General features: G+C 42.8%; 1 protein-coding gene across 1 annotated transcript in view; it reads right to left on the bottom strand.

Annotated features, from left to right (window-relative positions):
* nav3 (neuron navigator 3) overlaps window positions 1-21566 on the bottom strand; it is a 175725-nt gene that overhangs the window by 75303 nt on the left and 78856 nt on the right. The window contains exons 5-7 of the mRNA XM_070854068.1: window positions 20888-21062; window positions 13636-13704; window positions 6152-6294 (exon numbers count right to left, since the gene is read on the bottom strand). Of these exons, the coding sequence (XP_070710169.1) occupies window positions 6152-6294; window positions 13636-13704; window positions 20888-21062 (387 nt within the window). The remainder of the gene's footprint in view (window positions 1-6151; window positions 6295-13635; window positions 13705-20887; window positions 21063-21566) is intronic.

Below are 21566 nucleotides of genomic sequence, written 5' to 3'. Positions count from 1 at the left end.
ATTTATTTCAGAGCTTGTCAAAGATGAATTTCTGTTACTTGTGACAGACAATAAAGGTTATCTTATCTTATCACCACATATAATGTTTTTGTATCCACATTAGGGCTTCCTCAAACAATTTCTAAAGAGATTCTTCCTTATTTTGGCCACATTCACTGGCATTTAGTCCATTACAGGCCTGTGTGCAAAACAAATGTTTCAGCCTCCGCCACCGAGTACTGACGTCGTTACACATTAGTTATACATTAGGCCATACATTTTTTTTAGGTAAATCTCAAGTAGTTTTGTACTTAACATTTACATATTGCTCCTTCGAATGGCACCCTGATCTGGACACTTGATCAATAAATAACAAGATGTATAAACAGACAACAAAATTAAAAATACATACATCAATCTAAATACATGCAATCTAAGTATTAGCAGCAATAACATAATATATTAATATTTATATCATGGTATATAAAATAGATATAATAGTATGCACTATAAAAAATGTGTTGAGTTTATTAGGGTCTTACTACACAACCTAACATCCTGAAACAAGTAGTGAATTACCAGGTTAGAAAGCTGAGAGTCAGAGCACAGAAGGCTCTGGTCTCAGACCAGTTTAGCCTAGTCTGAACCAACAGATCCTCACCAGGTACACTCACCAACCAACTTGTGGAGAGAAACAGACTCATTTTCTATCACTTCATGAGTGTGTGTGTGCGTGTGTGTGTCCAGACAGCCACCTGATGCTGATATAAACGTGGATGCTGTTTGTGTGAGTCGTCTGTATTTCCCCTCACTCTTCCACATAGTGCAGCAGCCCCTAAAGCCACTTTATGAATGTGAGTGAAAGGCGTTACCAACATTTGTGTGATCCTGTGTGTGTGTGTGTTTGTATGTGTGTGTGTGTGTGTGTGTTTGTCTGTCTGTGTGTCCAGTCAATTAACTCTGTCTTTAGAGACCCTCCTCCCTGTTCCTCCTCCCCCACCCCAGAGGGTTCTTTTTTCGCAGCGCCACCACGCTTTTCACAGTGCAGTGACTGGTCGTTGCCATGGCAACAGACTCTTCCTCGTCTCAGCAGCCAAGGAATGAAATGTCACTTCTTCTGGGCGGTGGCGGACCCTCTTCTAACAAACACACACCACACACACGTTTGTCATGTTTGAAACATGAGCCGTGCACACAGAAACATATTTAACATGCACTGGTTGTCTGCTCTGTTAATCTGCAGCTGCTGACCTTTTTCTCTTCAGCACTCCACTGCTCTTCTTTTGGTTGAACGCCTATCAACTGTGGCTGCTCTTTCTATGACATCACTGCCAGACAGACAGTTCATGATGGCTGTGCGAGAGGAAGTCACTATTGCTTCCTCATCCTCATTCCTACCAACAAGCAGAGCAATCACTAACTTTCTTTATCCAATTTTAGTTGATGCTTCCATTTAGGTGGCTGAAGCTAATTAGACAGTTGCACAGCAACAAGGATGATGTAATGTTGTTTGTGGCCTTTGGTCAGAGATTCACTGTGTGTGAGCACAGAAACATGTCTTCCACCCACGTGTGGCCTACTTTAGCCTGCTGCTAAAGACTGTTTTTCTTCAATTGATCTTTCTGAATTGGCTTCAATAATGTCCTCATCCAAACTGTCAACACGTCTCCTAGACCCCATTCCTACTGGGCTACTTAAGGAAATCCTACCCTTAATTAACACGTCCTTACTGGATGTGATCAATCAGTCTTTACTAACAGGCTACGTACCACAGTCCTTCAAAGTAGCAGTAATTAAACCTCTCCTGAAAAAGCCCAGTCTTGATTCAGGTGTATTAGCCAACTATAGACCTTTATCCAACCTTCCCTTTCTATCCAAGATCCTGGAGAAAGTTGTAGCCAATCAGCTATGTAATATTCTAAATTCCAATAGTCTATTTGAGGATTTTCAGTCAGGTTTTAGAGTGAACCATAGCACAGATACAGCACTGGTGAAGGTTACAAACGACCTCCTTATGGCATCAGACAGAGGACTTCTCTCTGTGCTGGTCCTGTTAGACCTGAGTGCTGCTGACACCATTGACCATCACATCCTGTTACAGAGACTGGAACAGTTCATTGGCATAAAAGGAACTGCATTAAACTGTTTTAAGTCCTATTTATTAGATCGATTTCAGTTTGTACATGTTAACAATGAGTCCTCTGTCCACACTAAAGTTAGACATGGAGTTCCACAAGGTTCAGTGCTTGGACCAATACTTTATATCTTATATATGCTTCCTCTGGGTAATATTATCAGGAAGAACTCCATTAATTTCCACTGTTATGCAGATGGTACACAATTATACTTATCGATAAAGCCTGATGAATCCAGTGAGTTAGCTCCAGTTAAACTCCAAGTCTGCCTTAAGGACATAAAGTCCTGGATGAGCAGCAATTTTCTACTGCTAAACTCAGACAAAACTGAAGTTATTCTGCTTGGCCCCAGACACCTTAGAGACACATTTTCCAATAATATGGATGGCATTACTCTGGCCTCCAGCTCCACTGTGAGGAATCTGGGAGTTATCTTTGATCAGGATTTGTCCTTTAACTCCCATATAAAACAGATTTCCAGAACTGCTATCTTCTATCTACGTAATATTGCTAAAATCAGGCCCAACTTGTCTACAGATGATACAGAACAATTAGTCCACACATTTGTCACTTCTAAGTTGGACTATTGCAACTCATTATGAACTGTTATGAATTGGCGCCATATAAATAAAGACTGATTGATGTTTACAAAATGAGCAATATGAGTGTGATGAATTATCACAGACTTCTTGATCTTCCTTTGCCATTCAGATTTTCTGCAGAGTCCTTTCAGGACTCAAGTGTGACCATTTAGCCAGGGGAGCTTATTTGATTCTTTTTTAGTTTTAACCCTGTAACGCCAAGTGTATCATATTTGATACATGGATTTTTGAGACCTCTACATCATCAGTGTGATATATTTTTTCCTGAAAAACCTGATATACCTGTATACAATCAGACACATGCAGTGCACGGACAATCCACCAGGGATCAGTAATTCATGCACCAGAGGGGATAGATATAGATACATATATATATACACACACACACACACATATATATATATATATATATATATATATATATATATATATATATATATATATATATATATATATATATACACACACACATATATACACACACACACACACACACACACACACACACACACATATATATATATATATAAATAAGAATTTTCTGGCAATTATTTCATGGTTCAGGCTTTACAGGGTTAAATGGAGCGATCATGTCAAAGATGGATTGACAGATTGATTGGTGATTAAATGAGGTAAGAAGTGTGTCTGGATTTAGAGGGGAATTAACTGAAGTAATAGATGATGGATCGAAAGCATCACAAAGAACCAGGGTTAAGGTAGGGTGGGGAGTAGGAGTAGACAGTGCTAGAGGTAAAAACCATGGCATTATGATCTGTAACAGGTATGTCCATTAAAATTGAGACCCTTGAGAGAGAAACCAAATGAGAGAACCAAGTGTAAAGCATGACCTTATGTGTGGGCCTTTCTCAAACTGAATTAGGTTAACAGAAGATATAAGATCTAAAAAAGAGGTTGGTCAGGGACTGGGAGGGACAACATGGACATGGATATTAAAATCACCAAGAATAAGCACCCTGTCATATCTAAGTATGGCAATGGATAACAATTCAGAAAACTCAGAGTTAAAAGTGACTTAGGGGGTCTATACATTAAAAGATGAAGAGTAGGGGGCAGGACCAGTGATTAAACAACTTAAAAAGAAGAAAGAAAAGAAATAAAATCACCAAATGTAACAAAATCAGACTTAAAAAATACAGCTAGACCATCCCTTCCACAACGGCCTGGGAATACTGAAATATGCAAAACTTAGTCGGCCTAGTCTCGATCAGGAGAACAGTGTCCCCTTGAGACAGCCAGGTCTCACTCATCATAAAAATGTTCAGAGCATTAGAATCAATAGATTTATTAATGATGACGGACTTGTTCCCAAGCAATCTCATATTTAAGAGACCAACACAGTAAGGTTTCGGAGCGGAGGGGGGAGAAACATTATTAATCCCACCGGTAGAACCGGAGAGCGGTACTCTGAGGTGTGGCCACAGGTGGAGAAGATGATTCCGCTGAAGGGTTGTGGGATGGAAATAGTCAATCACGTGAAGAGAAAGCCACTGACAAAAATCTAAAAACTTTAACTTTAGCCGGTGCTCTTGCACAAGGTCCAGGTCCTGGACTGCCAACTCATGGGGTAAAATGAACACCTGTGACATGTGTCAGGCCTTCTGCAGATCTGCTGGAGACTGATGAACACTAACTGAGGATGTTCCAAGCTGAATTAAGGAAGAAGCTCTTTGGGTATAAAACGATGTACACCTGAGTGTTTGGTTTCCACTTTGGCAAACCTGAGATGAACATTACAACAAAAAAATCTGACACTGTGTCTGTTCATTTCTGAAAAATGCATTAACATAACATAAAGATAAAGGCTGTAAATCCACTGGTAATAAAAGATAATGGCTGGTGGCAGATACTTCCTGTAGCTGTTTGTCTCCAGTTCTCTCTGCTACCTGCTTTTGCCCAGAAGCTTCTGTCTGCATCGCTGACATTTCCCCACAATTGATTTTTCTTTTTTTTCCTCTTTACTTTAGACCAAAACACTGTTTCATCTCTCCTGCAGTGAAGCTCCAACGCCTGGTGCCTCAGGGCTCAAGTGCAGTGTGACTGGTCTGAAAAACAACTTATCCTCCCTTTATAAACATTGCCAACCATTATCTTTATTTGTTTTTCATGGGAGTTTGTTGAAGAATCAAGCTAAAACTAACAACTACAGCTCAACACTAATACGGAACATAATACTCCCAGTTCAGCTACAATCACTCGATCACACACTACCTGTCCACCCTCCCACATCCATCATCTCGCCCCACCCCCATTGTTGGCAAAGAGTTTAAAGTTCCAGACAGGAGTTGGATGGGTGAGTGCACATCTTACGTGAACTTTTCGGATTTGAAAGCAAGAGAAAAACACAAGACACTGAAGAAGAGCGTTTGCTGGAGGCCTTTTTTATACTGCTGCCTGATGACACTCACTGCATCTCCCCTCCACCTCTACCACCTCCTACTCATCCTCTAAGCTCTCCACACTAAAGCCTGCAGTGTTTGTCCTCGGTGTCTGGCCAGTGCTGTGCATATCAAAAACCACATGTCAGTAGAAAACATTTCATGATCACAGAGGTTCCATTAAAAGCTTAGGAATGGTCGTAATTATTAAAATGACTATGAGCAATGAGATAGCTTTTAATTGTTGTTGAGTGAGCCTAAAGGTAATCTTCAACCTGGTATAAATACAGTGGCTGAGGTTTGATGATTCAGAAAACCTTATGAGCTGGTATGTTCACTCTTCGTTGACTATTCATTTTAACCCCTTGTTGCCTGTTGTCGCGAATTTGCCTCAAACCTCTTCCGGTCTTGATGCAGCTGAGGTGGCCTCTGTACCCCACTAATGCCGGTTGATGCATCTTCTATGTATACATTATATATACATAGAAGCATACATACATAAATAAATATCTATATATTCTATGCGTATATACATAAATATTTTATTATACTATTATTATATTGTACTGGTCTATGCTATGCTATATTCAAATTAACAATCTCCACTTAATTTAGCATCTGCTTGAATGCAAAAACACAAATAATTAATTTTTTTTTTTAATTGTAAATAAATTCAGGCAGTAAAAGTGCTCTACTCTCTAACTCGTAGCTACTGTCAGACCCTCCTCTCAAAAACATAATCACTCTCGTTAGCTGCCTCATGCTTGACAGAGCAGCAGCCTGTATTTGCCCCTTCAGTCATCTCTCAAATAGCTCTACCAACCCATTAGAAGTGACTTGGAACAATGGGTGGGGGTGATCGAGCAGGCACGCTCAGACTGGTCAGGTGAGGGACTGAGCAGCCCTTGGCTTGTCTGTCTGAGTCACTGGTGCCACCAAGTGGTCGGGATGGGGAATGTCAAACCCTGTCAGAGTGCTGGCCCCTAGGTGTGTTACAGTGTGTGCAGTGGCACTGACGACAGTAACATGCAGTGCTCACCTCTGTCGTTGCCACTGGCATACTGAAGAGGCTTGCTCTTGTCGATGCTGTTGAAGCTCTGGCTGCGACGGTTGAGGTTGGAGGAGCCCGGGCTCCTGGAGGCCCCGCTGCCTGCAGCAGGTACTCTGGAGGGCCCCGGTAACCTACATGGGCCGGTGTAAAGGAGACGGTTAGTTGTGCTGAAAAAACTGCCTGGAGGAGAACAAACATGTTGGTTTTTCATCTGTAACCAGGACAGAAACACAGTTCTTTGTACCCTGCCCCAAGATTTAACTTCTTTTTCTGTCCATCCATGCTTTAAATTAAGCCTACTCACATGATCATATATACAATCCAAGAGGTCCTAGTGGCTTTAAGTTTTCCTCTTCTGCACTAATCTGCTTTGGGATAAATAAAGTCACATCTTACACACGAAGAGATTCCTTGGACATCCCTTCATAAAGTCATTTCAGTGTAAGTGATTGAGGACAAAATCCACAGGCCTTGTTCAATAAAATGCATTCTAAATTTCAGCTGGTATCTTCCTAAGTTGCACGTTTTAGAACAAAGATTCCCTGGTACTGAAAAGACTATAACTTTGGAAGGTATCCTGCTGATTTGTCTGATTCAGATGTTGAATTTGCCTTTGCTGACTGTGGACGTGGATTTTGTCCATCACATCCACAGAAACATTAAAACATGGATCCCTTTGCAGCCAGTATGGACAAGAAGAAATATAATAGTGACTAAAACTCATTCCATCTACATCTGGGAGCACTGCTTTAAGAGAGATTTGTGTGAACCTGGAGCTCTGGATGGTGTGAAACCCATCTGGGAGTGAGGTCTCACAGATCCCAGGTAAAAGAGCAGGAGTAAGGCCTTGAGCTGGACTATTGAGACTCTACAAGCTCTCCAGTGTGTTATGAACCCTGAAGCCCAGGCTCAGATGTGTCTGAGAGTAATAGAGGTCCAGAGAGTGATGTAGCACACAAGGGGTGTTCCCTTGTGGCGTTAGTAGGACAGGTGAAAGACAGCGGAACTCCATGACAGGACATCGACAGACAAAAGTTTGTGTAGTGACAGGTCGACTGGGATCTGTCAGCAGCCATTAATGGAGGGAAAATGGAGAAGTAGATGAAAACAGACAGATGGTGGAGACTTCTGATGGCTCTTTATTGTGTCCTCCCTCCCTCTCATCCTGCCCCATGCACTGCATAGTAACTCCTCACCTCACCTCTGCTGGCACTGTGTAGAGAAATTTACACTTACCTATCGAGGAGCTTTGTGTTTTCACTCAGTCTCTACTCTCTTATACACAGCAGCACACTTTCACAGAATCTCTGTCTCTCCAACACCCGCAGCAAGGCTGCCGGTGTCAAATGTTGCTCTGCCTGCTGCAGCTGGGTCATTTTCATAACTCCCATTAGGGCACTGGAGGAACGATCTCATCAAAAACCTGTCTAAATATCTTTACATAGTGTTGTTCTACACTTTGCCAAATGCTTTCACCCATCTGTTTGTGGGTGTGTTATTTCAAAAACACATTCAGCATCTGGTTCAAAGATCATGCCATGATTTATGGCAACTAAGTCACCATTAATTTTTGCTGTCAGCTTTGATGTGATTGCTGTCAAAGCATTCCAAAGATCACATTTTATGTCACAGTCGATACTTTTCTCCCTCATGCTGTTTAGATTGCTTGTTCACATGTTGTGACGAGACAACCAGGCCAAGAAGAATCCAATCAAAGTGCACAAACACAGCAGAGAACTTAACACGAAAAAGCGAGTGAGGTGGGAGTAAAAGTAAATAAATATAAATATACACGTATATATATTAAGAAATAAAGAAAAGCCCTTGAATAGATTCTAACTTCTTGGTGTCTTTCGGTGTCCCTCCCTGGGAGCTGTCATGATGTCCTTTGGCAAAGATAATCCAAACACTACGCTGCATATGTCCCTCATGTCTGTATCTCAGATGAAGCAGATGTCGCAGGGAAAGTTTTTTAAATGGTGGAATCCTGGAGTGGTCCGTACCCCCAGTGGGGGTTTTATATGTTCCCTTTTGTCTTTAAGGCTTTCACTTAATAAGACTGTAGAAACAGAAGGAGCACTGGAGGAGTAGCATGGATAAAACACAACATTTTGATGAAGATCTTCCTACACTGCCGGAAGGGCTGTCCCTTTGGCGAACAGAAGCAGCTATGACGACCTTCATATGGAACAGATAGAGTTCTCAGTACATCCTCAATTAAGTCTGGTCAGCGTTGGTCACACTGGTTCTGTTCATGAGGCCATATATCAGTCAACAGCAGGGCACTGATGACCAATTCAGTGGTGGACTATCTGTGAAAGGAGCAACACTTTTATCTTTTCTATGCCCGTATTTCCCATTAAACACTTTAAGATGTAGGACAGCGATGAAGCAGAAGTAAAAGCTTGTGACCAAAAAACAATTTGCAGCTCCACCCAGTTAAGTTTCATAGAGACAACTGGGCACAAATCAAATGTGCAAAAAGGTTACAGCAAGATTCCAGTGCCTACACTCAGTTACTTTGAACCTCTCAGATCCTAAAATATGTGAATGCACACATGGAGATGGACACATTAGACTGTGCACACATGCTGATCCAGGGTACCAGAGCACAGACCTGGTGGGGAGGGGACACAGAGCTGAGGCTGGCTCTGCCTAGGCCCAAAAACATGCAATACAGAGGGGGGAAGACAGAGAGAGAGAGAGAGAAAGAGAGAGAGAGGGTAGAAGAGAGAGCATAGAACTGACTGGGGTGAAAAAAGAGACTTTGGATTGTGATGTATGAAATATCTCACAACAAACCTAAAAACACACTTTTGGGCTTCACCAGAAAATGGTGAGGACTACATGTTTCTCTGTCTTTTGAACAAAGGGCACCCTCTCTGAACTTTTCCCAGAGTCCTTTCCTTTCACACATAGGTGCTAAAATGCACCCCTGGACCCAGCTTTACAGCCACCATTGGCCCATGTGTGACACATGACCCTACAACCTCAGGTCAACCTCCAGCTCTCCTCCCAGGGCTCTCTCTCACCTCTCCTCTGGACCCCTGAGGGTCCAGCTCAGCTCTCCCATTTCGCCTCTGGACCTTTGAGGGTCCAGCTCTGTTTCACTTTGGACTCTGCTGGAGACCAGTTCAGCGCTGCACCTCATCTCACCGGGACCCCTGAGAGTCCATTTACAGGGCTGCAGCTTACTCCTCCAGCTCCATCTTCAGTGTGGCCTGTACCAGAGCAGACCACCTTTTTCATGGCAGCGACACAAAGTCCTGCCTGAACCAAGTTTATCAGCATCAGCCGGTATGACCCAAAGTCTGCCAGCTGATCTTCAGAGCAACAGGAGCACCAGCTAGTAAGCACTGAGCTGTTAACTATCAAGGAACAAAGGTGCGACCAGATTCCTCCAGCCTGCAGCCAGGACAGCAAGGACAAAGAACCAGAACCTTCTTCCAGCCTGGTTCATCAACAGGCTGAGAAAGAAGCACACTGAAGGACCTTCTTCTTCCATTCTGAGGACTGGTAGGTCCTTGTAGGGAGTCACCATGTGGTTCTCCCACATTTTGTAGTCCTCCTTCTTTTTTGTTTGAATGTTTGTTATGTATTTTAATCCACATGCTGTCTTCTTTAATATTGTACAAGAGTGAATATTGCCAACCTCTACTCTGTCAAGAACTCTGACATCCTTTTGGTTTTTGGTTTTAATCATCAAGTTAATTATTGATCATGATACCAAATTGATAGTTTAATATCTTATGAGACTGAATCAGTTAAATTGTCTCTTTTTCCTCATTTATCGAGGTGGTGGACTTTACACAAAGTCCCACTAATCGATATAATTATTAATCATTTTTATTAGTAATTATTTCCGATAGCCAAATTGCCCGAGAAATGGTACAAACCCCAACATTTATTGGTGCCCCAGAGTACTAAGCACAACAACAACACACACACACACATACAGTCATGCTGAAAGAGAACAGTGGAGAGGAGTGAGAGTATGAGGGTGAAAGAGGAACTGATGCAGATAGGGAGAGAATCTGAGGAGACAGTGCAGCTGCAGACCCAGACAAGAGAAAATGAGAGATAAACACTGGGAAAATGAGGGTGAAGCTGAGGCAATTTAGATGGAAATCAGAGGTAGTCCTTTAATCTTCCAAAATACATGTTTGGTAATGCATCAGCAAAATGGAGCTGGAGAGGGAAGTGCGGTGGAAATTGTGGACAATGGTTTTGTTTCTGGGCAGACTTGGGAGAGTGTGTGTGGCACAGAGAGGATCCCTGCCTCATGGTGAGGTGAAGAAGAGAGGGAATGGACACGTTATCCAGCCCGTCAGTAACCAGCTATCAACAAGAGTGAGTGTGGAGATTTGAAGCAGCACCTTTCCTATAATGCGCCAATCCTCCACACACTGACACTACCTGCAGGGCAAAGCCAAGGTCACATTAGACTCCTTGAAAGGGTAGAGAGATACGACGGGCTAGCCAGTTGCCAGCAAGCCGTCAAAGATGATGAAGTCTAAGGACCTCATTTAGCCCATAATAAGAGATAAATTTTCCATCAGAGCTGTCCATTGTCCAAGAGTGCATGTTCGAGAAATCTAAATGTATATTTTCTGGTGCTCCAGGCAGACAGTGAAGTGACTCAATGGGCAAGAGACTCTTGAAACACTGACAAAGATTAACATGGACTTGATGTTGCAAAAATCAAAAACTGCAAAGCATGCATACAAATTGAATAGAATAGATGATATGTAATAGGAGCTTAAGGTTGCCATCATACTGGTGGTGTCTTCTAGTTAACCCTCCTCTCAATATTTTTCCACTCACCTGCCAGCCACTCCCACCAACCAGCCAACTCCCACCCTGCTCCACTCACATGCTCCTGATCACTCATTAAGCCAGTATTACTCACACACTGCCAGGTTGTTGTTTGATCCTCAATGCAAGACTCTCCAGCACTTTTGATACCAGAGTGCCAAACATAATAGAAGTGACTCTTCATTGACATGCTGTGCGCTGCATCAACACAGGAGGCTAACCAACAGTAACTGCTATGGCCACTCAAGCGGCTGGTCATGCAAAACATCAAATTCATCCTCCCTCCCTCCCACGACCCGTTTCAGTTTGCATACAAGTCCATAGAGGACGCCATTTCCACTGCTCTCCACCCAGCCCTCAAAACCTCTCTATGCAACTGGGTGCTGGACTTTCTTACATGGAGGCCACAAAATGTGAGGGTCGGCAGCAACTCCTGCAAAACCATCACACTGAGCACAGGGGTCCCACAAGGATGCGTGCTCAGCCCGCTGCTCTTCACCCTGCTAACCCACGACTGTGTACCAACCCACAGCACCAACCACATCGTCAAGTTTGCGAACGTCACAACTGTGGTGGGCCTCATCACTAACAACGATGAAGCCAAATGCAGGAAGGAGGTGAGCCAACTGGTCCAGTGGTGTAAAGACAACAATCTCTTCCTCAATGTTGGGAAAACCAATGAGATTGTCGTTGACTTCAGGAGGGGACATTCACAGCACCCACCACTAGCTATCGACGGTGCTGCTGTGGAGAGGGTGAGCAGTACCAAGTTCCTGGGAGTGCACATCTCTGAGGACACACACTCTCTCTTCAGTCTCCTGCCTTCAGGGAAAAGGTACTGGAACTTCCGGACACGCTCCACTACCTCCCCCCTCTGCCCCCTGCCCCTGGACTGTAAACACACCCATTACACACCAGGACTCTGCCTCAGTTATTTTTGCACAAAGACTTATCTTAATAAGCTGTCACGGCATGCACTACATCCACTATTGTACATAGGTTGATTCTTATCTATTCTTTATATTTTTTCTACCTCCGTTTCACCTTTGTTTTATTTTTTATTTATATATTTATATATTTGTTGAGGTGAGAGAGAAACGGTATTTCGATTCTTCTGTTTGTCCTCGAACATACAGGAAAATTGGCAATAAAAATCCTTTGAATCCTTTGAACTGCTCTTCACCACATTCAGGGCACAATGTGAGAGAGGCATCAATTGTGTTTTTTTTTCCATTTCCACCTCCAGAGCTCTAGCACAGGCTGGCCCTGTGTGTAAGAGTTAGAGAGCAACTGTTTCTGTGCAGCAGCACTGAGGCCTGCTGGCAGTGACGTGAGAGGGCACATTACCACCCATGAGGCTGGAGTGGTTGGCTGCAGCATTTTGCCATTGCTCAGTGGTGGCTGGAGAGGAATTATTTGCCAACACACGGGTTCCCACTGCCTCTGAGCTGGAACAAATGCTGCAAGCATCAGACAACTGGACTCTGGGTACATACAACATGTATGGGAGTGTCTTGTCTGTCTCATATATCCATTACTGGATCTGTTTTGTCTTGGCTCATATCCTACATCCATTAACTGTGTACAGTATACTCCTGTGCTAGTGCATATACCTGAACGTCACCATGCCTTACCGTGCCTCAGTGCTCAGGTTTACAGGACAGTAAGAAGGTTGGCGGTCCTACATGCATGAGTGTGTCTGTGGTTAAGAGGTCACACATGATGCCAAAAGAGAGTAAGGCCTGTGGTTTTCTGACTAACTACAGTCTAAAGCTTGGCAAAACAAAGTGACATTATGTGTGGTAGCTCATTCAGCTGCAGCTTCTTTGTGTGAAATCTTTGCAATGATCCTCAATTTGTGATACCAGCAACTTCTGAGGTCAAACTGTTTATCCAATGAACTCCCCAGCAGCCACTGGTCAGTCAGTTATAGGGGCATGACTGTGGGGTCTCTGCAGGTCAATCTCTTCCTTAATGTATTCATGGAAGGCACCGTTTCCCAACTTCCAGCAAAATGTTAGTTAATGTGAGTCCTAGTTTTGGGCATTCATTGTACTTGGTGAGTAAACACTCAACCTTTGCTTTCTCAGACTGGCTTGGAGGCAAATGATCTATTAGCACCCTTTACAATAATGTGTGTTCCCATTTGACTGCAGCAGCATTTTGCTGCAGTCACCCCTCCCAACTGCGAGCCAGTTTTCAACCCTCACTAGCCCCAGCTGTTAGACATTCTTGGCTGGTTAATAGAACATTATGTGGTGTGAGAAACTCAAAATGCATATTTATTACTTCTTTACATGGACATGCTTCATTTGGCTCATCACCTGTGAAAAAGGAGTAGGAAATATGCTAATAAATATTTAGCACGCAGTCTTTTCACTGTGGAACTGCTAAAAGCTGCCATGAGGCACATCCTCACCCTGCTGAACATTGTTTCAGTAAAACACTGAATCTCTATCAGCTGTTGTGACCTCTGACCTCCCTGAGGCGGTAACAGAGTCACATAAACATGGTAACATCAAGCGAAACGTGTCAAGGCACAGGGTCATGCAAAAAAGTGCTTAAAAACTGAGGGGTCAGTATATAGAGCTTCAAACAACAAAGTGTGAGAATATAAACAAAATAAAGAAGGTACATGAGGTATTCGCCAGACTTACCTTGTGTTTTTCTTCTGTGGTGACCCTATTCCACTGTGGGCTGGAGGACTTGCATATCGTGCTGTGAGACTGAGGAGAGATCACAGAGGATGATGGACAGACTGTTAACCCAGAGGAGGATTGAGACCTGCATCTTGTCTTAATGTAATAATGAGTGTGAGAGAAGGCTCAGACAGAAGACGAAAGAACCAGGGGGAGAAATGAAGAAGCACATACTGCAGCATGCCAGTGCACATTTCTGACATGAAGGCTCTCACATGTTTATAACCACCACAGTGACTAAGCCAATAACATTTCTCAATCCATTTATAGGGCCGCAAACATAAAACTGCCTGAAAAACGTTCACAATCAATTTTGTTGCTTAAAGAAAACCCCCCAAAAACCACACGGCCCATGAGGTTGCGGCGAAGCAAATGCCCACAGCAGCAGTCACAGTTTATAGGCACACTCACTGTTGCTCATTGACGGAGACGGGAAAACATGCGGGCCTCTCCATTCATTTTAGCAGGAAGCACTTAAACTACTTGGAGAGCAAAGAGATGACTTTTATCATCCGATGTAGCCCCCGAAAACAAGTTGGAGGCCAGGTGGCATGCTGTTGTTTATTCCTGTGTGTAACACTTTGCAATGTGCTCTGTGAACGGTGTGACCCAAACCATGTGAGTGTTTCTCACTGAAGGAACACAGCCTCTATTAAAAGTTAGACCCTCTATCAACTAGACGTGTGGGAAAACCACCTTCGCCAATGTCATTGGCCCTAGCACCAGGATCAGTGTTCACTCATGCTCTATGAGGAGCCACATTCTCTTTGCTTCAAAGTGGCATCTACTGTGGGAAAAGAGGCTCTATTATTATGAAATTGCAAATGTAAATTAAATCTTTGAATACCGTTTCCCATCACTGAATGATTGGATTTTTAGGACTTTTAAAGCTGCTGTTCATTTTCCACAGTAGGTGTCACTGTTCACCCAGTTAATCCTGCGACATCATGAAATTATGCACAGATATGAAGTTATATATTGCTTAAAATTGTGTGTGAATGGAATACAGACATGTGGTAAAGCTAAATATTTCAAAAACACAAAGACAAGACATTTTTTCAAAATATGAAACACTGAACACTGTAAGTGTTTCACCTAGTAAGTTAGTTCATATTGCATCTTTCATCAGCGTCTTTCAGCATCAGCATCTTTAATCACTGGTATTTGACAAAATTATAAACTATATTAAACTACATTATAAAAATGGCTGCTTGAATGGGGGTTACATCGACTTGACACTTGGAGAAGTTGACTTGCCCCACACAAAGCCCCAAATGAATTACAATATTCAGATCAATGGTGTTCCATTACTTTTATGTGCCAAACTAGTTGATAGGGTATGTTATTGAGAATTTTGCCTTTTTATTAAGTTTTAAGCAAGTTTAATTATTCGGTACCAAGTTTTTTACGGTTATACCACCATCATACCCCAAATATTCTCTCATAATTGATTCAAACCAGAAATTTTAGACTATATGCTCAAAGAATGTATGTAACTTTTAAGTTTATTTTCATATTTGAGCTCTCAAGTTTAAGTAAAACAATATGAACACAAAAAAAAATCTTTGACTCTAAAATCACTGACTCTCAAATCATCTTTGAGCAAGTTGGGGAAAAAAGGACTGTGGATGCTTTAATGCTAAACAAGCAGGTGGAAACATCTGCCCATGAGGAAGGAGAGGTTGTGCCTCAGCTAGCATAATAAATGGTAGTTTCTGCTATTTTTTTATTTTTATTCTACGAGCAAAGAAAACTGCATTTTACCAGCTAATCATGGACAAAACCACTCACAGACGAGTGTTGGAAATGTAACCAAAATGCAGTCGGTGACAGGCTTGGCTAATGGGTGCTAACATTAATGGCTTTACAGAGTTGTTCAAACGCTGAGTGGACACTTAAACACAAAGCTGCTTTTAACATAGAGCAACTTAATGTTGGAGCTGGAGGTACAATACAAGTGTAACAGTTTGGTCACAGTAGCCTGACATAAGACATTTCTAAATGACAAAACTATTCCAAACTAAAATCAATGACTGCAATTCCCAGTTCCCACCAAGCATACAGCATGAAACAAACTTATAGATAGAAGCTCACAAAGTGCCTCTGACTTCCTCATACAAATCAATGACTTACACCAAAGAGTTCAGGCAAATTCAAGACATGTATCCATACCTTCCACAGGCTGACCAGAGGGAGACACCTGAGTTGTTCCATCCTCACCTGTCCCTGTCCTCACCTACCCCCATCCTCACCTCACCTGTCCCGTCCCCGACCTCCTGCTTCTCTGACAACGAACAACAACTCCTTCTCTGTTTAGTGATTGTGGGCCTCTGGTTTTAGCGTTGGTGAGTGACAGCGGACAGAGACAATAAGCTACTTATACTGGGAGGCTGAGTGACGCACTGCAGACAACGCTTCTTATTTTCTGCCCTGTCTGCTCTTGGTGTGCAGTTCTCAACTTTGAATGAAATTGAATAGAAACAAATGCCGACAGCTTTGAAATTAGACTTTCATATTTCAACATTTGATGCATTTAGCTGACACTGACCCAGAGGGAATAAAGGATGAGCTTGGCACAAAAATATTACTAGAGAACCAACAGTACATTCATGTATTCCTGTTACGCAGAAATCCCATAAAGAGAGGACTGGTGCACGAGTCCCAGGGTTTGTTGCTGTCAGCGTGTAGCTAGAATAACTTTCATCACTGTGTAGAATCACAGCAGCCATCACAGTGCCACAGTGATATTTAATGTTGAACTGAGAATGACCAGGATCTTTTAAGGTGGTGAGTAGAATTGGAATTAGCTGTTTCACTCTGTGTGAGTGTGTCTTTAAGCATGGGATGTAGTCATATTTCTAGTCTGCCTTTCACACACGCCTTAGACACACACACACTCACACACACACACACACACACACACACACACACGTCTTTCTCTATTTAAGTCTCTCCCTCAGGATAGTTCCCCTCACCTGTTAACCACCTGTGATGAAGTGCTGAGTCACTGTACATTTCTAGTTGACCTTGCTGCACTGTGCTAACGAGCTTTGGAGCAGAACGTAGGAGACATGAGTTCAGGGCAGTTTCCCAATATTGTGGTGAGCATCATACCACGTTTTTATTGAACTATATCATACATGACACGTTGGTTAATGATGTCTGGCAACTAAATATGTTCTTCTTAGTTTATGAACATATACCAACTTGCTTCTCAGAGACAAAAGCCACTATTTGCACAGCTAGAAGATGTCCCATGATCGGAAGAACATAAATGTAGGTTTCAGTGTTTTTCAGATTAGGACAGTCTTCAGGATACAGTACAAACGTACATAAACACGTTACTAAAATGTATTTAGATGATAGTTACTGAACTTAACTGAGTAAAAACCATGGCAAAGATCAGGAAATGATTCATATCCATACATATTAACTACCTACAGAGGCTAAAACCAAATCCATGATCAATGACAGAATAACAATGTAACCAATCCATTTAGCAGTTCATGATGCCATTCACTATAATCCATCCTCCCCACATCGCCACGCATTTTCCACAAAGATCCAAACTCCATTGCCTTGGTGTCACCACACACTCAGTGCACAAGCTAAACTGTACCTAGGAGACGAGTCGGGCTTGGCCAGGCTGTTGGCTCTCCCATAAGGCAAACGGCTCTTCCTGTCGCGAGACACAGCGGTAGGCAGGCGTGACGAGCGCCAGACCAAGGGGTCAGCTTGTTCGCCCCGGGACATGGTGAGCTAAAGAGGGTGGGTTTGCTGTGCCCTGCCAGGCCCAGGCCCCCCTGCCTTGAAGAGCACTGAAAACCTCCCATGGCTCCGGGCTGTCGCTATCTGTCCAATGGGGAGTTCCCCTCGGACACACACACACACACACACACTCACATATGCCATACCCTGCCCCAGAGACACCAGTCAGGCCAGCAGGTGCAGTCTATAGAAAGAGCCCTGTACCACAACTGTAGATGTGCACTAGGTTAAATGTGTGACGGTGTGTGTAAGCGTGTGTCTGTCACTAAATCTGTCAGATAGATCATTTGATCAATTAAAAAAGCTTAACATTTTGAATTTAAAACAGCCATTATTCTGGCTTATCTCATGTTTTATAAAGTTACTCAGACATGCTGAATGTACAAGGTCGACTAGAGCTTCCAGAAATCCATCACAGTGGAAAATTAGAATTAGACCAGATTTCCTATTTAATTACATTTTCAAAAGCAGAAGGAGCCTGCACAGCAGCCAGGCGTGACGCCTCAAACAAATCTTTAATATGATTTGTAGTTGACATGGAGCAATATGAAAAGTGCAGAGAGACCAAACTGAATGATCAGAGTATCATCAGCTTGTGCAGTGGTTAAAGACCACTTTAAATGATAAATGCTCTGTATTTGTACAGCACCTTTCTAGTCCTTTTGACTACTCGAAGCGCTTTTACATAACATCCTCATTCACACATCATTCATTCAGCAGGAATCTAAGAGACTATTCTTTCACACACTCAAGCAAGGAGCAAGGTGTCAAACAAAGACAAATGAAAGATAAAAAGACAACAAAATGAGGTAAATACAATGCAAGAATGTTAACCCTTAACCTCCAGTCTTCCCCTTTTACAGCATCATGTACAGTATACAGACACTGGAGCGGCTACAGTCTGTAATGTCTTGTACATCATTTTATACGTTTCCCCAAAATTCAATCTGGCATATTTGATCTTCATCTTTGGAAACTCTGATCTCTGTTGGAATTCGGAGTAAAGGTTTGTGGGATTATCAGAATCAGAATTCCTTTAATAATCCCCAGGGGGAAATTGCTTTTGTTACACACAGCTCCAAAAGAATAAGAATAAACTTCAAACACATACATACACAAACATACTTTGATATATATATATTTATATTTTTATGAATATAGTATTATGCCTTTATACTGACACTGGCTCATCACTGTCAACTAGGCCAACAGTTTCTCATCCTCTCCCTGAGGTCTCCAGCCATATGAATGATCACATTCATTCTTGAGGAGCCCTGTCGTCCCCCAACAGATGAGTGACTTACTCTAACACTGACATACATGGGCTGATCCACTGAGCTCCTCTGTGGCAGCATGCAGACCTGATTTAACTTCTCCTCACTGTTCAGCGTGGCTGTGTGTGAGAGCGGTCTCCACCTGTTATGCGGGAGAAGGGGTGGAGGAGTGTGGGAATGGGAGGCAGCTGTGCCCTTACTAACCCCCCCCTCCACACACACACACACACACACACACATACAACCACCATACACTGACCAAATCGCCACTAACTTCTAACTCACCCAGACAGAGCGAGGCCAACGCTCTCATCAATATCATTTTACTCACAGACCCTCTCCTTAGTGCTCAGAGTAACTGCTCTGATTACATTGATTGCACACACACACAAACAGAGCGGCGATTCAGTAACTTGATCTAGTCGAGGGGAATGCTGCTCATGTGTGGCATGTCAGGCCTTCCTTTAGATGCATCTGAGGCCTGCACTGTCTATTTCCATCACACAGAGACGGCCTCCTTCCCTTTAACTGCCTTTTACTGCTTCGCTGCCTGGATGCCAACACTTCTACTGTACAATACATCTTTGTCTTCATAGTCTTCATATTGTACGTCATGGATAAACATGAACAATCCTACAACCAACAAATAAACTAAGGATGGCTCACCATCATTTCAAAAGGTTCTCCACTGATGATGGTAACTTTATGCTCCCATTTAAAAAAAGGCGACTGCTCGATGCAGCAGAACCACAGATAGATTAGACAAGAGAGAGACTGACCCCAGGAACGGAGTTGGATTGTAGAGCCATTTTGGCATAGTGGTTGTACTGGGTATCACTATGTACCCGTACATCCAATCCAGTCTCACAAAAGTTTGTCGAATAATAATTCATGTCCATGGATATGATGAATTTCTCTCTTTTTTTTTTTGTACTTCAGCACAAATTTCAAATTGATGTTGGATCATCTTCTGGTGTCTGCATCACATCTTTTCTCCTGTCAGTCGGACTTCTGTAGGGCCTGGGAGCACAGAAGCTGTGCTGTTATTTCTCATTTTATATTTGTTTTTTAACTATTGTGACAGCCCCTCCACCTGGACACTAGGTGTCCCTGTCTTTGTCTGGCCTGTGCTAAGCCGGAGGGTTGCCATTGGTTGAGCCATAGCTAGGCCTGCTGCTCTGCCTTTTAAAAGCGCTGGCTCTCGCTCTCTCTTTGTCTCTTCTTTGAGGCCTCTGAGTGTACACAACCATTGGGAATCATTAGTGGCTGTACAATGTTTTTGAGCATTACAAACCTCCTGAATGACTCTTTTTATTGTCAGAATTTGAAGCATTTTGTCCAATAACCTTTGGGAATATAAATTTAAGTATGTCATGTAGTTTTTTGTAAACAAGACTTTGAGCTGAGGATTGATACTAATCTTACATATGTTCATTAAACATAAAGCTACAACCAGAACCTGGTTATCTTAGCTTGGCATCCAGCAGGCCTGCTGTGCCTAAAGGTAACAAAACCCACCCACCAGCACCTCTGAAATGAACATATCATCTGGTTAACTTAATCCCAACAAAAACCACAGTTACCCTGTTACTGAGCTGTTTTATTGGGAATAATAAGGCAGACTACTTGTTTTAGTTAATTAGCAAGCTTTAAAGTGGTCAGTGGGTGGATTCTGTCACATTCAGACAGACTAAGCTTACAGGCTGTAGCCTCATATTTAACAGAGTGCTACTATTCTTCTAATCTGTCTCTTCCCATACAATCTGAGGCTAGGACTACATGAGAAACATAAATCTGATGTAACTACTCTCCTCTATAGTCAGCCAGCTTGACTCTTGTGTATCAAAACTTGTGCATGGAGCTGATGCAGTAAAAGCTCTAATGAGACAGATTTTCCATAAAGGCTGTTATTCATTTTCAGCACCAGTGAGAGGCGGTCATATCCATCACATCCCTGTTTACAAAAGCTCTAACTGGACCTAATTAAGCACCCAAACGCAATAAATCAGTGGACCTCTATTCCAGCATGGATCCTAAAAAATAATTGGTGCACTAATTCAAGCCAGTGCCATTAGCTTGCCTCTGTGACCTCTGGGCTACCTCTGCCCCAAATGAGCCCCAAACCAACACCAAACTACTGAAATCCAACTCTGTGGAGTGCAACGTACCCGGACTGCATGTCTTGTGTCTTGAGGCTGCTGGTGGGTGGTGCGGTGCTGCTGCTCTGCTGGCTGAGCTCCACCAGGGACTGGTAGTACTGCTGCTGCTGCTGCTGCTGCTGCTTGTAGCGCGACAGGATGAAGAAGAGACCCAGGATGCTCTTTAGGTTGCCATTCCTGATCTCTGGAGAAGTAAAACGGAGGGAAAATGTGAAAATGCATATCCTTAGAACCAAACATGCACCGCAACCACCTCTGCTTGAGACCTTGAGAGGAGGAAGTGATTTACAGGGTGTTTACAGGTGCTACTGGTACAGTGGTGGGATGATGGCAGAGGGGACACATGTCTGTGGTTCAGTTATTTAAAGGGATGAGATATACAGGAAACAGCTGAGTTGGATTTCACTATAGAAAAGTCAACTAAGACAATGATAAATATAAATGAAAAATAAAACGCAATAATACAGAATGTATTTGTATAGAAAATATACTCAAAGGGAGCAAGAGACATGTATGAGAATCATGGATGGGGTGTATGGTCTCCAACAAACTGCAGCACTGCAGATAATGTTTCTTTTATTAATACAGAGCTGGCAACCTAATGAATGAGCAACTTTATCTGTGGTGTTGATCTTGTCCTCACCAGTTCCTAGTTCACCTCAGACAAAAGTCCCTCACACCGAGCCGA

Source organism: Pempheris klunzingeri, chromosome 22 (assembly GCF_042242105.1).
Source record: "Pempheris klunzingeri isolate RE-2024b chromosome 22, fPemKlu1.hap1, whole genome shotgun sequence".
In the NCBI taxonomy this organism is placed as follows: domain Eukaryota; kingdom Metazoa; phylum Chordata; class Actinopteri; order Acropomatiformes; family Pempheridae; genus Pempheris; species Pempheris klunzingeri.
The sequence above is the reverse complement of the archived record's forward strand: the minus strand, read 5'-3'. Positions and strand labels throughout refer to the sequence as shown.